This window comes from Sinocyclocheilus rhinocerous, unplaced genomic scaffold, assembly GCF_001515625.1.
Source record: "Sinocyclocheilus rhinocerous isolate Xijiao unplaced genomic scaffold, SAMN03320098_v1.1 scaffold68, whole genome shotgun sequence".
Taxonomy (NCBI): domain Eukaryota; kingdom Metazoa; phylum Chordata; class Actinopteri; order Cypriniformes; family Cyprinidae; genus Sinocyclocheilus; species Sinocyclocheilus rhinocerous.
The window spans coordinates 1387367-1400339 of NW_015666487.1; the positions used below are offsets into that span (position 1 = coordinate 1387367).

Below are 12973 nucleotides of genomic sequence, written 5' to 3' on the forward strand. Positions count from 1 at the left end.
CATCCAAATAATCTCAAATAATTTTAAGCAAACCTTTCTGCGACATATAAAGCATATTATAGTGACAATTAATGGTAATAGCCTAGGCTATTTATTTTTTGTCAATGTAGTGTCCGTGTCCAGGTGCACCGTAACGGGGGGGAAGGTTAGGACGATTCCAAGCGCCCGGCGAGGGAGAGGGGTCCCGGGACGCGTTGTTTACCGAGGGGGAACCTTCCAGTCTTTTTTTCCCTCTTCCTCAGCTGCTCCTGATTTATGTCATTTTGTTTTTCTAGCAATAAATATAAAAACAAAAATCAAACAAAATTCTTGAAATGGCAGAATGAATACATTTAGGCATTTAACTACTAGCCTACTATTTAAAGACTAGCTTGTGATTATTTATTTATTTATTGTTTGTGATTATTTATTTATTTATTCGCAGTTGTTAATAAACATTCCTTACATTTAAATATTTTCCTTTTTTCTTATATAAAAATGATCTTGTTTACATTGCACGCATACATTTATTACTATTTCTTTCCTTATAATTTATCTTCCAGACCAGTTTTATTATTAATTAATAATAATAATAATAATAATAATAATTATTATTATTATTATTATTATTATTACTACTACTACTACTACTACTACTACTACTACTTAATAATAATAATTATTATTATTATTATTATTATTACTACTACTACTACTACTACTACTACTACTTATAAATAATACGTTTATAAAATAAAAACGCAATAAAATCGCTCATGCCCGGTTTTGGTCAACCTGCGTTGTCTCACACCACCGACGGAAAACCCATTGACAGTATTTCGGTGGATACGAGTCGACTAAATGTATACTGTGCACTTCAAACACCTTCATGTGCAAGCGAGTGGAATAAACACTTTAAAAAAATGTATCTCATTGCGTAAAATGCTGAGCTAAAAATCAGTCTTAAAAGATGTTTCCCCTTTCGTTATTAAGAGACAGAGTCACCCCTGTGTAGCGAGATGGTTTCGTCCAAATCTATAACAGGAAGAGCCGGTTTTTACCGTTTGCGACCAGGAAGTTGTGCATCGTGCTATAATCGATGCAGTCTGTCAAATCGACTGATTTGTTGTAGAAAAAATGAATTTAAAGTGTTTGTCTGCGGCGCAAAGGCTTGGTCGAAGTTAACGGAAAGCGAACGCTGAGGTTTTTTTTGCAATAATGTTGTCTACTGGAAAGGAAAACTGGTTTTCTTAGGCAATTAGCTTCCACCGAGGTGACACCGCCATACAGGTAGCCTGCTCGCTGTACAACTGTCCTGTATGAGGAATAGATCGACACATAAAATAAAAATTTCTCCCGAATACCGAGTAACAATTAACAAGCGAAGCAAATCAATCTAATGTATGACGATGAGAGCTTGTCCAGTGTGATTCTGCAAGTGTTGATACATTATATACAGCTCTGTCGAGAATCCCTAAAATGACACGTTGATTGGAAAACTTGCATGTGATTGCAACCATATGTCATTAACTGTGACATCTTAGTCTGAATGTTATTTTCAGATTGTATTTGAAAGCCAGGTTAGAGCATCGAATTAAAATGATAACTTAACATTCAGCTGCTTTTGACAACTTGCATGCTGCTTATCGTTGCATGTCAATGAATACTCCGTTACCCAGTTTCAAAAGTGAAAGCTTATTGCATTGTCTTGATTGACGTTGTCTGTCATCAGCATACATATCAAGGAGATATTCAAGATGTGGGTGTTTTTTGTAGTACAGACAGATACTCATTATGTTTTTCACTGACAGTGTGATAGGCAGACCATACCACCTCAGTGTAAGGATGGGTGCTGAGAGCAGTGCCCTGCCAAGCTGTGTGCTGGAAGAGCCATTGCTGACACTGCCGTCTGGTCTTACCATGTACTCTGCCCTCCTCCGGGATGGCAAGCCTGCCTCCGTCTTTGTGCATAAGCAAGACAATGAAGATAAAGTCAATAAAGCTGCCAAGGTAAAAGTAAACAGTTGATATGTAACCGCACCAATGACATACATTGGCTGTAAAAGGTTTGGACAAACCTACTCACACCTACTCATAATTCTCTATATACCTGTATATAATAGTAAAGTCACTTAATACAAATTATATATAAAAAACACACTTAAATCTCAAATCTCTCAGCTATTTGTCATAAATTTACCTGATTCCTTTACAGCATTTGAAGACATTAAGGCACCCATGTCTTCTTCGCTTCCTGTCATGCTCAGTCCATCCTGGAGGTATACATTTAGTGACAGAACCAGTTCAACCATTAAAACGGCTGCTAGACAATCTTACTCCAGAGGAGATCTGCGCAGGCCTCTATGACCTGCTGCAAGCACTCGTCTTTCTACATGATAGGGTAAGACACTATTAATTATTGTTTTAAATATTTTTAGTAATATTTACACTTCAACTAAATCATTTCTTTCTCTTGTCTCTTAGGGCAAATCAAGTCACAACAATGTGTGCATATCCTCAGTGTTTGTCAGTGAAGATGGCCATTGGAAACTTGGGGGGATGGAAACTGTCTGCAAGTTTTCAGAGGCAACACCAGAGGTGACATCCGTAACTGCTTAAGTGTTGATTTATGCCTTATACATACATTATAGTGAGTGCAAATCTTTTTTTTACCCTCTGGGACTCAATTTCTCTTTTGTTTCAAAAGATGAAGGGAAATTACATTTTTAATGACATGGTTCTGTTACAATTGGTTAAATACCTTTAATAACAAATAAATGCAAATTTAAATACTGTAACTCTATTTATGTGTGACTTCCTCTCCAGTTTCTCAGAAGTATCCAGAATGTAAGGGGAAATGGTGCCATTCCTCCAGAGGAGAAGGTAGGAACCATATTTGTATTTTTTTAAAGAAATTAAGACTTTGACTCGGCAAGGATGCATTGATGGTAAAGACATTAAAGATTTATAATGTTACAAAGATTTCGATTACAAATAAATGCTAATCTTTTAAACGTTCTATTTATCAAAGAATCCCGAGAAAACAAATGTACAACAAAGCAGCATAACCGTTTTATAATAGCAAAAACATTGATAATAAGAAGAAATGTTACTTATGTACCAAAACAACATATTAGAATGAAAATTCAACTTTGCCATTGTACAAACAAATTACATTTCCAAATATATTAAAATAGAAAACAGCTGTTTAAATATAATAAATAAATGTAATAATATTTCACAATATTACTGTTTTTACTGTATTTTGAATCAAATAAATGCAGCCTTGGTGGAGACTTCTTCCAAAAACATTATAAAAATCCTTCCAACCCCAAACATGAATTTAATGTTAGTGTGTATATATAATCATATTCAGATTTGTTGCCAGAATTTACAAGGCGTGGGACAAAATTAAAGGCTGACGACAGTCCTGATCATTATGTCTCAGCAATATAATCATGTTTTTTAATTTTATTTTTAGCTTGAAGGATTCAAAACTCTTCCCGACAAGCATGCCCACTCCCGAGACGCTTTTTCATTCGGGGTGATGGCGGAGGCTCTTCTTCCACTTCTGACGGGACATGGTTAGTAACACTCTTAATTCAACAGACGCATGTAAAGCAGGCTGAGTGTGTCTAGGATTCATCCTGTTGTGGCAGTTGCTAAGCCTTTACTGCATAGACATTGACATAATTGTTAATGGACTGACAACTGCGTGCAAAACGATTTTACATGTCGGGTACAAGTTTTCCATTCATGGCAGGTCATGATGTCTTCAAAGAACAAAATGATCCACATAAGCACTGTAATGGTGATGCAACCTTTTGGCTTTTATGTTGTTGTTTTTTGGAACAGGGCCTCACTGAAAACATATGCTCTGTTGTTTTTGTGCTATCTTTTTTTCTTTCTTTTAGTCTCACTCACTAAATTGTGGTATGTTTTTCCATTCCCTGTTTCTTCCACGTTTTTATTTATTTTTCCATGTCCGCTCGCCATCTTTGTAACCTCCATGTGCTCCTCCACCCAAACTTTCTGTCTCAGTCTCAGATGATTTATTGGAGAGTCTAAAGAACATGCTGCAGGCCAGCCTCTTGACCCCTGACCCCATGTCTCGCCCATCTCTCAGCAGTTTGCTGACCCACAAGTTCTTCAGGTTCACTTTTAAAAACTTTTTTGTTAAAACTTTTCTGATCAATAGTGGTCTTTTGAAATCAATTTTAATTTCACAAATGTCAATTTCACCTCTACTGAAGTAAGATTATTAAGTTAATTAAATGATTTAAATATCTAAACTTTGCAATATTTAATTCTTATAGAAATGACTTCTTAGATATCATGAATTTTCTGAAGAGTTTGACCCTGAAAAATGAAGAGGAGAAAAATGAATTCTTCAAGTAAGTTTCCCTTTCAAATGCATGATTTTATTACTCTAGAAGGGTGACGTGCATAAATAACTAGTGCGTTTCTGAAGGTTTCTCTTGGACCGAGTTCAGAACCTCCCAGAGGAGTTAATTGCTACACGTCTGGCTCCTAAATTGCTCAATTCGTTGGTGTTTGCTGAGCCTATGGCTATCAAAAGCTTCCTTCCGCACCTCTTACGGCCTAAGCAAGGTAGAACTAGTCAGTAAAGCTTTAGGAGATGCTTACTGTACACTTGTTTAGTAGCATTAGTCTCAGTTATGATGTTGACTGACTGATTTCTGATGTCCAGACTCGAGTGTGAGCGCTGGTGAGGAGTGTCTTCTGTCTTTGTCTTTGTATCGGAGATACGTGGTTCCTCAGCTCCTTAAGCTCTATAAGGTGAACGAGGAGCATGTCAGGATCGTGCTTCTCTCCCACATTAATATCTATGCTGAGTTCTTTCCTCATGAAGAACTGAAAAATCTGATTCTTCCTCAGGTACTGTGACAATGTTTGTGTTCGTATCAACAGCTGAGTGATACTGAATTCTTTCGAGTAAAGTGAGGATGTTTTTAAGTTGATACTGGGATTGTGTCAGTTATTTTTCTGCACTTTATCTTGCAGGTTTTGCTGGGAATGAGAGATACGAATGACTCACTCGTCGCTATGACACTACAGAGTTTGGCTGTGCTTGTCCCATTGCTGGGAGCCCGGGTGGTTGTTGGTGGGGAGAGGACCAAAGTCTTTAAACGGACTACGCCAAACTTCACCAAGTCTACAGAGGTCACCCCAGAGAGTAAGACACTGTCTGTTAATGCACTTTTATAATGAGAGGGCGTTTGCTAATTCTCTACATATTTAACTAAATAAGTTAATGACCATAATAAGTTAGCTTGATTGACTTTCACTAATTTTAATTAAGAATCATTTCTATTTATTAAAAAAAAAACATTTAGGCTGCTTAAGTTGGTATATTAACCTGTATTCAATGTAAATGTTATGTTTTGAGGCAACCGGAGGATGCTGCTGCATCATTTTTTATACAATTGTGACCCTGGAGCACAAAATCAGACATAAGGGACAATTTTTTGAAACTGAGATTTATATATCATCATATGGAAGCTGAATAAATAAGCTTTCCAATGATGTCAGGTTTGTTAGTATAAGACAATATTTGGTAGAGATACAACTATTTGAAAATCTGGAATCTGAGGGTGCAAAAAAATAAAAAATATTGAGAACATCGCCTTTAAAGTTGTCCAAATGAAGTTCTTAGCAATGCATATTACTAATCAAAAATTAAGTTTTGATATATGTATGGTAGGAAATGTACAAAATATCGTCATGGAACATGATCTTTACTTAAAATCCTAATGAATTTTGGCATAAAAGAAAAATCAATCATTTTGACCCATATTATATATTTTTGGCTATTGCTACAAATATACCCGTGCTACTTATGACTGGTTTTGTGGTCCAGGGTCACAATTGATATAAATTTGTTTTCTAGTAGTGCATTCAGTTCCTCTTTTAGGGAAAGAAAGTAAATCTATACAAATATATATTAAAACAAATATTTAAAATTAATCACATTGACCACAAACAAATTAAACTCAAATAATTATTTGTCTATTAATCATCTACTAATGTGAAGACATTTATTCACACATTGATTTCTGTTTAAAATAAATGCAGTTATTTTGAACGAAATTTCTATTCATCAAAAAAAAAAAAAAACTCCAGGAGGATAATATACCACAGTTTTCACAAAAATATTAAGCAGCAGAATTGATTTCAGCATTCGATAACAATTAGAAATGATTCTTGAGCATCAAATCAGCATATTAGAATGATTTCTGAAGGATCATGTTACACTGAAGACTGGAGTAATGGCTGCTGAAAATTCAGCTTTGCCATCTCAGGAATAAATGACATTTTCAAATACATTAAAATAGAAAACAGTTATTTTAAATTGTAATAATATTTCACAATATTACTTCCATTTTTGATCAAATAACCATTAAAAAACCTTACCAATCCCAAACCTCTTTTCCTCTGCAGCATCACCCGTGCATATTGTTGGGCCAATCCATCCCCATGTCTCACAACCACCAAAGGTCCTAAATCTGTTCCCTAAGAACTCAGAGGACAAAAAGGTGGTTTTAGAAAACATGAACTCCTTCCAAGCAACTGAAAAGACCAGCACCCAGCACACCACAGCAGAGAGAGCAGGTATGCCACAACTGATTTTTAAAGCCACTCTTAACAGTAACATTTCTGAACTGCTTATTGTGAAGCAATCACTTGAAAAGAAAGGCTGAAGTTATCTTGAATTGCATTTGCTTGTCCCTACTTGGTGCTGGAATGTACAACCCTTCTGAATCAAGTGATCTCTCTAGTATTTAGCAGCGAGATGTCGTTCCCGTTGATTGGGTACAGAACGGGCACACAAGCTGCAGACAACATGAAAACTAACAGAGCGGTGAGATCCGACGAAGACTGGCCTAACTGGAGTGACACCGAGGAAGCAGAAAAGGACAAGACCCAGTCAGTCCAGATTAGCATTCAGTCAGCAGATGTCCCAGGTCAGAGCAACTCCGCTGACAATGAGGATGAAAGCGAGGAACCCTGGGATGATTTTGAGGACTCAGAAGTGACCTCAGACCACTCGCCCTCGGCTTCTTTACTAGTCTCTGTACCAAAGACATCAACAAAAAGCAAGGTGTTATCTCCATCTGAATCTAGCACCGGATCTTCAAGGTACTCAAAAGCACTCAAACTGAACTCTAGTGTAAGCGCTCCAGATCATAACCATACCTCATCATGGGACACCAGTTGGAACCAAGCAACTGACACCCTCAAACCCAGCAAAACAAGTTTAGCATTAGAGCCCAAGCCAAAAAGCACAATCAAAAGCTCTGAAGCTGGATGTCTCGGGGAGGAGTTCACAATTGCAGTGAAGAAGCCAGAGCCAGATCCAGAACTAGACTTCTTTGCAGACATGGTCCCAGATATAAAGCTGTCTTCCTCATCTCTTCTGCTCCCCGTGGAGAGCTCGGTCAGAGAACCCATCACGGGACACACAACATCAGACCCCTCAATAGATACACTGAGCCTCACTACCAAGTTTGCAGCTGCTGACTTGACTGAGGTAAGTTTACCTATGCGACCAATCCGTTTCATGGCTTTATAATTATATGTGACCCTGGAGCACAAAAGCAGTCTTAAGTCGGTGGGGTATATTTGTAGCAATAGCCAACAATAATACATTGTATGGGTCAAAATTATCGATTTTTCTTTTATGCCGAAAATCATTAGGATATTAAGTAAAGATCATGTTCCATGAAGATATTTTGTAAATTTCCTGCTGTAAATATATTAAAACAAATTTTTTGATTAGTAATATGCATTGCTAAGACCTTAATTTGGACAACTTTTAAAGGCGATTTTCTCAGTATTTAGATTTTTTTGCACCCTCAGATTCCAAATTTTCAAATAGTTGTATCTCAGGCAAATGTCCTATCCTAACAAACCATACATCAACGGAAAGCTAATTTATTCAGCTTTCAGATGATGTATAAATCTCAATTTCAAAAAATTGACCCTTATGACTGGTTTTGTGGTCCAGGGTCACATATGATGAACTGACGAGAATGTTCTTTTGTTTTGCCTCGACAGACGGAGGCAGAAGGATGGGGCGATGACCTCAACTGGGAAGATGAGAACGCCTGGTGATCAGTGTGGTCCTCTACAGAAAGCCATATGAGAGAGATTCCAGTACAAGAACACTGTTACATATGCCATCATGATATTATCACTAAAGACCAACATAAAAGTTTAGTAACTACGATTTAAAAGAGTAGTGTGTATTTTAAGATTCCCCCACCCAGTCCAATGAGATAATCAGTCTACTGTCGCCATAGAAATTGATCGGCTACAGAAAAAGGTTTGGTCTTGTTTAGCTTTTTCAAGATGGCATGATAGACCTAAACATGCCAAATCCTATTAGGAGTCCTTCAGTCATGTTGCACCGAGGAGGGGTACATAACCTGGAAATACATCCACTTCTAATGTCAGTTTTTATTTGTGCCATACAGCTTTTTTTTTTTTTTTGTTCAGTGAGCCTTAGAGGACAGACAGCCTCAACTTGAGAAGAAATGTATAGACTCTAATTTGTGTTCATTAGATTGGGTGAGAGCCCGACTTAATTTATTTGTATTATTAGCTGCTGACTAAATAAAATGGTTTTATGGTATTTGACCTGCTTTGATTCGTTTTTGGTGAAATTTTGATATAATATTGACTATGAAATTTGGTAAAAAAAAACAAAATCTCCCATTGACTTAAGGCAAGGTCACACGGCATCAACAGACACTAACTGAGGCCAGCAGACATGTTTGATGGATTTCAGAACTGTGTGTTAGGCCTGTTGGTCTGTTGCCATTGGTCGGTGTTTGTTTTTACCCATTGAACATTCAATCAGTGTTTGTCAGGTCAGGAATGTCTGGACAGTATGGTATGATTTTCTAACAAACTCTTGATGTAATCTGGTAATTGCTGGTGTCTGTTGGTGCAGTGTGAATTAGCTTTTAGAATGGTCACAATTCAAAATCTAACGGGCAGCTATGATGCCATTGTAATATTTAAAGGATTAACTGCAATTAGTCTTTATTGCATTTATTTGCATACCAAATAAAAACTGGCCTTCTTTTATTACATGTATTTAGTTGGCATGAGATGAGAATTCACCTAATCTTTTTTGTAAATGCAATTTCTACATCTTATTGTGAACAATTCATGTTTATGTATGTTGTAGTTTTATTTCGACTCCCATTATGTTTAATCAAAACATCATGATCTTCCAGTGAAAATGTCTGGTTACGTATGCAGAATTTCAGAATCATGCAGAATAATTTTGTTCACCTAAAGCCCACCCCTCCACAAATAACAAGCATTTTCAATTTCTGCATGCATTTTTAAGAGCAACACTCACATCTCAACAACAACCAATGGATAGATCCAAGTCCTCACCCTACTTTTCTCATTTCCATGCATGACCCCAAAAAATTAAATGCTGCTACTTAATTGGCATAATAGGATTTTGGCATTAGTATGTGTTCCAGCCATGTTGGAATTACCACAATTGCGAGATTAAGTTGGAGGTCTCCGAAAAATCTTACATCTTAATATTACAGCAATTCTGACACAGTGTGAATGCACCATTAAAAGCAGAGCTTTAGACTAGTATTCAGTGTCAATCACTCACAATCAAGTCACCGACTAAAAAAAATTAACAAAACACATTTTAATGAAGTTTAATAAATTTAATTGTCTTTGGAGTGACTCTTTTCCATAGAAACTTTAAAAAATACAACTTTTATACAAATATCTTGGGTGACTTTAGCAAACGTAGTGACATGGAACAAAGACAGCATTGTGTTAAAAGCAGCCATAAGAGGTGTTGTAGTTGAATCAGGGCTGCTCTATTGCAGTGGTGTTGATTTGAGTTATCAGTGTCTGTAAGACCTCAAGTCTGGTCCTGACCCACTGAGGCGGGGACATGTTGTGGTCTGGCCCCACTATTGCCTGCAGGGCTTTCAAGGCACTTTCTGCTGTCTGGAGGTATCGCTCATACTCCTCTTCTACTTTGGTCTCCTGTCTTGCCCTCTTCGGACATGGCTGGAACAGGCAAAGATTGCAGAATTAGTAAAAACTTGTTCCATAGGTATGCCAGGCAATAAAGCCATCCTCTCACTCACCTCCTCAGTAAGTGGCGTGTGTACAGGTGAGCTGGTCTCACGCTCCATTTGCTCACAGTGTTTCTCTATTATACTCCTCCACTCCTTCAGACGTTCTAGTCTTGCTTCCTCAGACTCCTGGTGTGAGACGGTCTGTAGAAAGTGATACATTAATCTATATAAGGAACACTGAAATAAGACAAATAAAAACATTTTTAAGTCAATATGTATCTCTCATTTCATACCTTACTGAGAAAGTTTAACACTTTGGTTTTTCCTCTTCTACTTCCGTCTCCTGTCTTGCCCTCTTCGGACATGGCTGAACAGGTAAAGAATTGCAGAATTAGTAAAAACTTGTTCCATAGGTATGCCAGGCAATAAAGCCATCCTCTCACTCACCTCCTCAGTAAGTGGCGTGTGTACAGGTGAGCTGGTCTCACGCTCCATTTGCTCACAGTGTTTCTCTATTATACTCCTCCACTCCTTCAGACGTTCTAGTCTTGCTTCCTTGGACTCCTGGTGTGAGACGGTCTGTAGAAAGTGATACATTAATCTATATAAGGAACACTGAAATAAGACAAATAAAAACATTTTTAAGTCAATATGTATCTCTCATTTCATACCTTACTGAGAAAGTTTAACACTTTGGTTTTGATCTCCTCTGATGTCAATGTCTGAGAAATCACTTCCTCATGGTTGGTTATCTTAAGTTACAAAAGAGACATTTGAGCTAGCTTACAAAACTGTTGACTGAAAAAAGTGATAAAGAGGGATGTGATTTGAGATTTATTTTTTACCAAATAAATATATAATAATAAAAACTCAAGTTCTTGAGCGAGAAAATGATCACTTAGCTTTACGTTACAGGATTTATCTATACTTGCTGAAGTAAATGCACCCTTGAGTCAAGAACTTATCATTATACATTCACTTCTGATTTACTCAAATACAAATTTAACAATTAAGGAAAATGTCTGTTATTTAATAAAAACATGGTTGGTTATATAATAGGGAAATTCCCACCTCTGCAAAGAGGCCAAAGGCCTCCAGGACATGATGGAGGATCAGCCAGGATGGGTGAGTCAGGAGACCATTTAACAGACCACTGATTCTGGGCAAAACTTGACACTGCAGTCACACACATACATATACAGATGCACACACAATGAAATGACCAATGAAAGAACTAATTTCCTGTCTTTTATTTATTTTTTTACTCATATTCCACTTCTACCTGAATATTGGGAGAAATAAATATTCTTCCCATGGAAGCAAGGAACTCCAAAGCAGCTAAAAGAAGGTCATCAGGGCATTTCTGGATAGTCAACCCACTCAAACAGGAAACGGCCTGTTGTTTTGCAAAAAACAAATTAATAAAAAACTTGCATCAAAATTAACTAAGATCTAAAAAGATGAATTTTGAAACTATGAAGGCCCAAAGAAAAGAATAAATGTTAAAATATCACCTGCACAATGACATGTGGCTCTATACTGCTGATCAGAACAGCTGATATTGACAGGAGTAACTTTACAGTGCACTGGAGAGGAGGATGAACCTGCACCTAACAGTAGATAAACAGTGGGGGTAAACAGTAACATGTAATAAACAGTAACATGTCACCCCTTTAAGTGCTACTGCTTAAACGTTTGGAGTCAGTAAGACTCTAAGAAAGAAAGAAATGTTTCTGAAAAGTATCTTATGCTCACCAAGGTTGCATTTATTTGATCAAAAATACAGTAAAAACAGTAATACTGCGAAATATTATTAAATACAAAATAACCTTTTTCAATTTTAGTGAATTTTAAAATGAATTTATTCATGAGTTGGCAGTCTTCAGTGTCACATGACCCTTCAGAAATCATTCTAATACGCGGATTTGTTGCTCAAAAACATTTGGGGACATCAGATGCCCATTTTCCACAAGTTGGTATGATTCTTTAGGGCTTCATGAAAAGTCTATAACATACTTTGGTTAAAATTTCTCAATGGTAGTATAGAACAACACCCTTTTTAACTTGTCAAAAACAGCTCTGTTCACACCAGAGCATGTGAGCGAAGCGGAGCGGTGTGACGCGGTTTTCCGCTCTATGGACGTGCGCTCCACTCAGTCGCTCTAACCGCCCAAGCAAGCGCTCCGTTAATATTCCGCTCACGCTCGCCGTAAACCAATTCCCGCTCAGTTCTGTAAAGAACAAATTTGCGTGCATTATATTAGATTATAAATTACTGCTGCCTATATCTAGCCTACATTCTGTAGGTCTACCTATTGGTTCGGGTCAGTTTTTTTTTAAAATAATATTTTAATAGGCCTAAGTGGTGTAGGCTAATATCTTCTGTACTCTGTAGTTCTGTATTTAGGCCTATATACAGCTGTGTGTTAGCTTAGGTCTACAGTTTAACTGAGATGATTTAATAACTACGGAGCTCCGAATATAATTCGAATTAACAATTCGTTTCTACGACGTCAGCAGGTTTTATTATTTTTTAAATTAATTTATTATTATTTATTAATTTTAAGCAATAATGATTTTAATAAGTAATTACGAAATATAATAATTAGTTCCATGATTTAGGCCTACTAAAACTAGGGAATGACCGAATTAACGAACGAATGAATTCGTGGCAGCTAAGCCTAAACAAGAGAATGAATACTTAATTCGTGGCCATAATTTAGACTAAACGAAAAAATTAATTCTTAATTCGTGGCCATAATGTAGTCCTAGCATAAAAGAGAACTAGCCTATTCTAAATTCGTGGCCATGATTTTGTCTGCATGTCATGATCGGGGCTCCGTACAACCGAATATAACCTTAGCCTACCTGTTTATTCATTTATTATGGTATGTAACTAGCTC

General features: G+C 36.9%; 2 protein-coding genes across 2 annotated transcripts; one reads left to right on the plus strand and one right to left on the minus strand.

Annotated features, from left to right (window-relative positions):
• Positions 1–1056: 1056 nt before the first annotated feature.
• LOC107732421 (protein-associating with the carboxyl-terminal domain of ezrin-like) lies at positions 1057–8640 on the plus strand. Its single transcript, XM_016543755.1, has 14 exons — positions 1057–1269; positions 1791–1989; positions 2195–2380; positions 2464–2577; positions 2806–2862; positions 3461–3563; positions 4021–4132; positions 4296–4373; positions 4451–4590; positions 4691–4878; positions 5005–5176; positions 6442–6612; positions 6780–7531; positions 8059–8640. Exons 2-14 carry the CDS (start codon positions 1825–1827, stop codon positions 8113–8115), a joined length of 2295 nt encoding a protein of 764 aa, XP_016399241.1. The 5' UTR covers positions 1057–1269; positions 1791–1824; the 3' UTR covers positions 8116–8640.
• Positions 8641–9716: 1076 nt separating this feature from the next.
• Positions 9717–11339, minus strand: LOC107732367 (uncharacterized protein C1orf112 homolog). Its single transcript, XM_016543663.1, has 5 exons — positions 11336–11339; positions 11142–11239; positions 10742–10822; positions 10140–10271; positions 9717–10059 (listed from the first exon to the last, which is right to left on the minus strand). Exons 1-5 carry the CDS (start codon positions 11337–11339, stop codon positions 9853–9855), a joined length of 522 nt encoding a protein of 173 aa, XP_016399149.1. The 3' UTR covers positions 9717–9852.
• Between the last annotated feature and the right edge of the window lie 1634 nt (positions 11340–12973).

Coding starts and splice junctions, on each gene's coding strand:
- LOC107732421 (XM_016543755.1), top strand. CDS start 1,825: ATGGGTGCTGAGAGCAGTGCCCTGCCAAGCTGTGTGCTGGAAGAGCCA. Junction 2,863..3,460: donor CCATTCCTCCAGAGGAGAAG/GTAGGAACCATA, acceptor TTTTATTTTTAG/CTTGAAGGATTCAAAACTCT. Junction 4,591..4,690: donor CCTCTTACGGCCTAAGCAAG/GTAGAACTAGTC, acceptor TCTGATGTCCAG/ACTCGAGTGTGAGCGCTGGT.
- LOC107732367 (XM_016543663.1), bottom strand. Junction 10,823..11,141: donor CCTTTGGCCTCTTTGCAGAG/GTGGGAATTTCC, acceptor TTGTAACTTAAG/ATAACCAACCATGAGGAAGT. Junction 10,272..10,741: donor TGTTAAACTTTCTCAGTAAG/GTATGAAATGAG, acceptor CACTTTCTACAG/ACCGTCTCACACCAGGAGTC.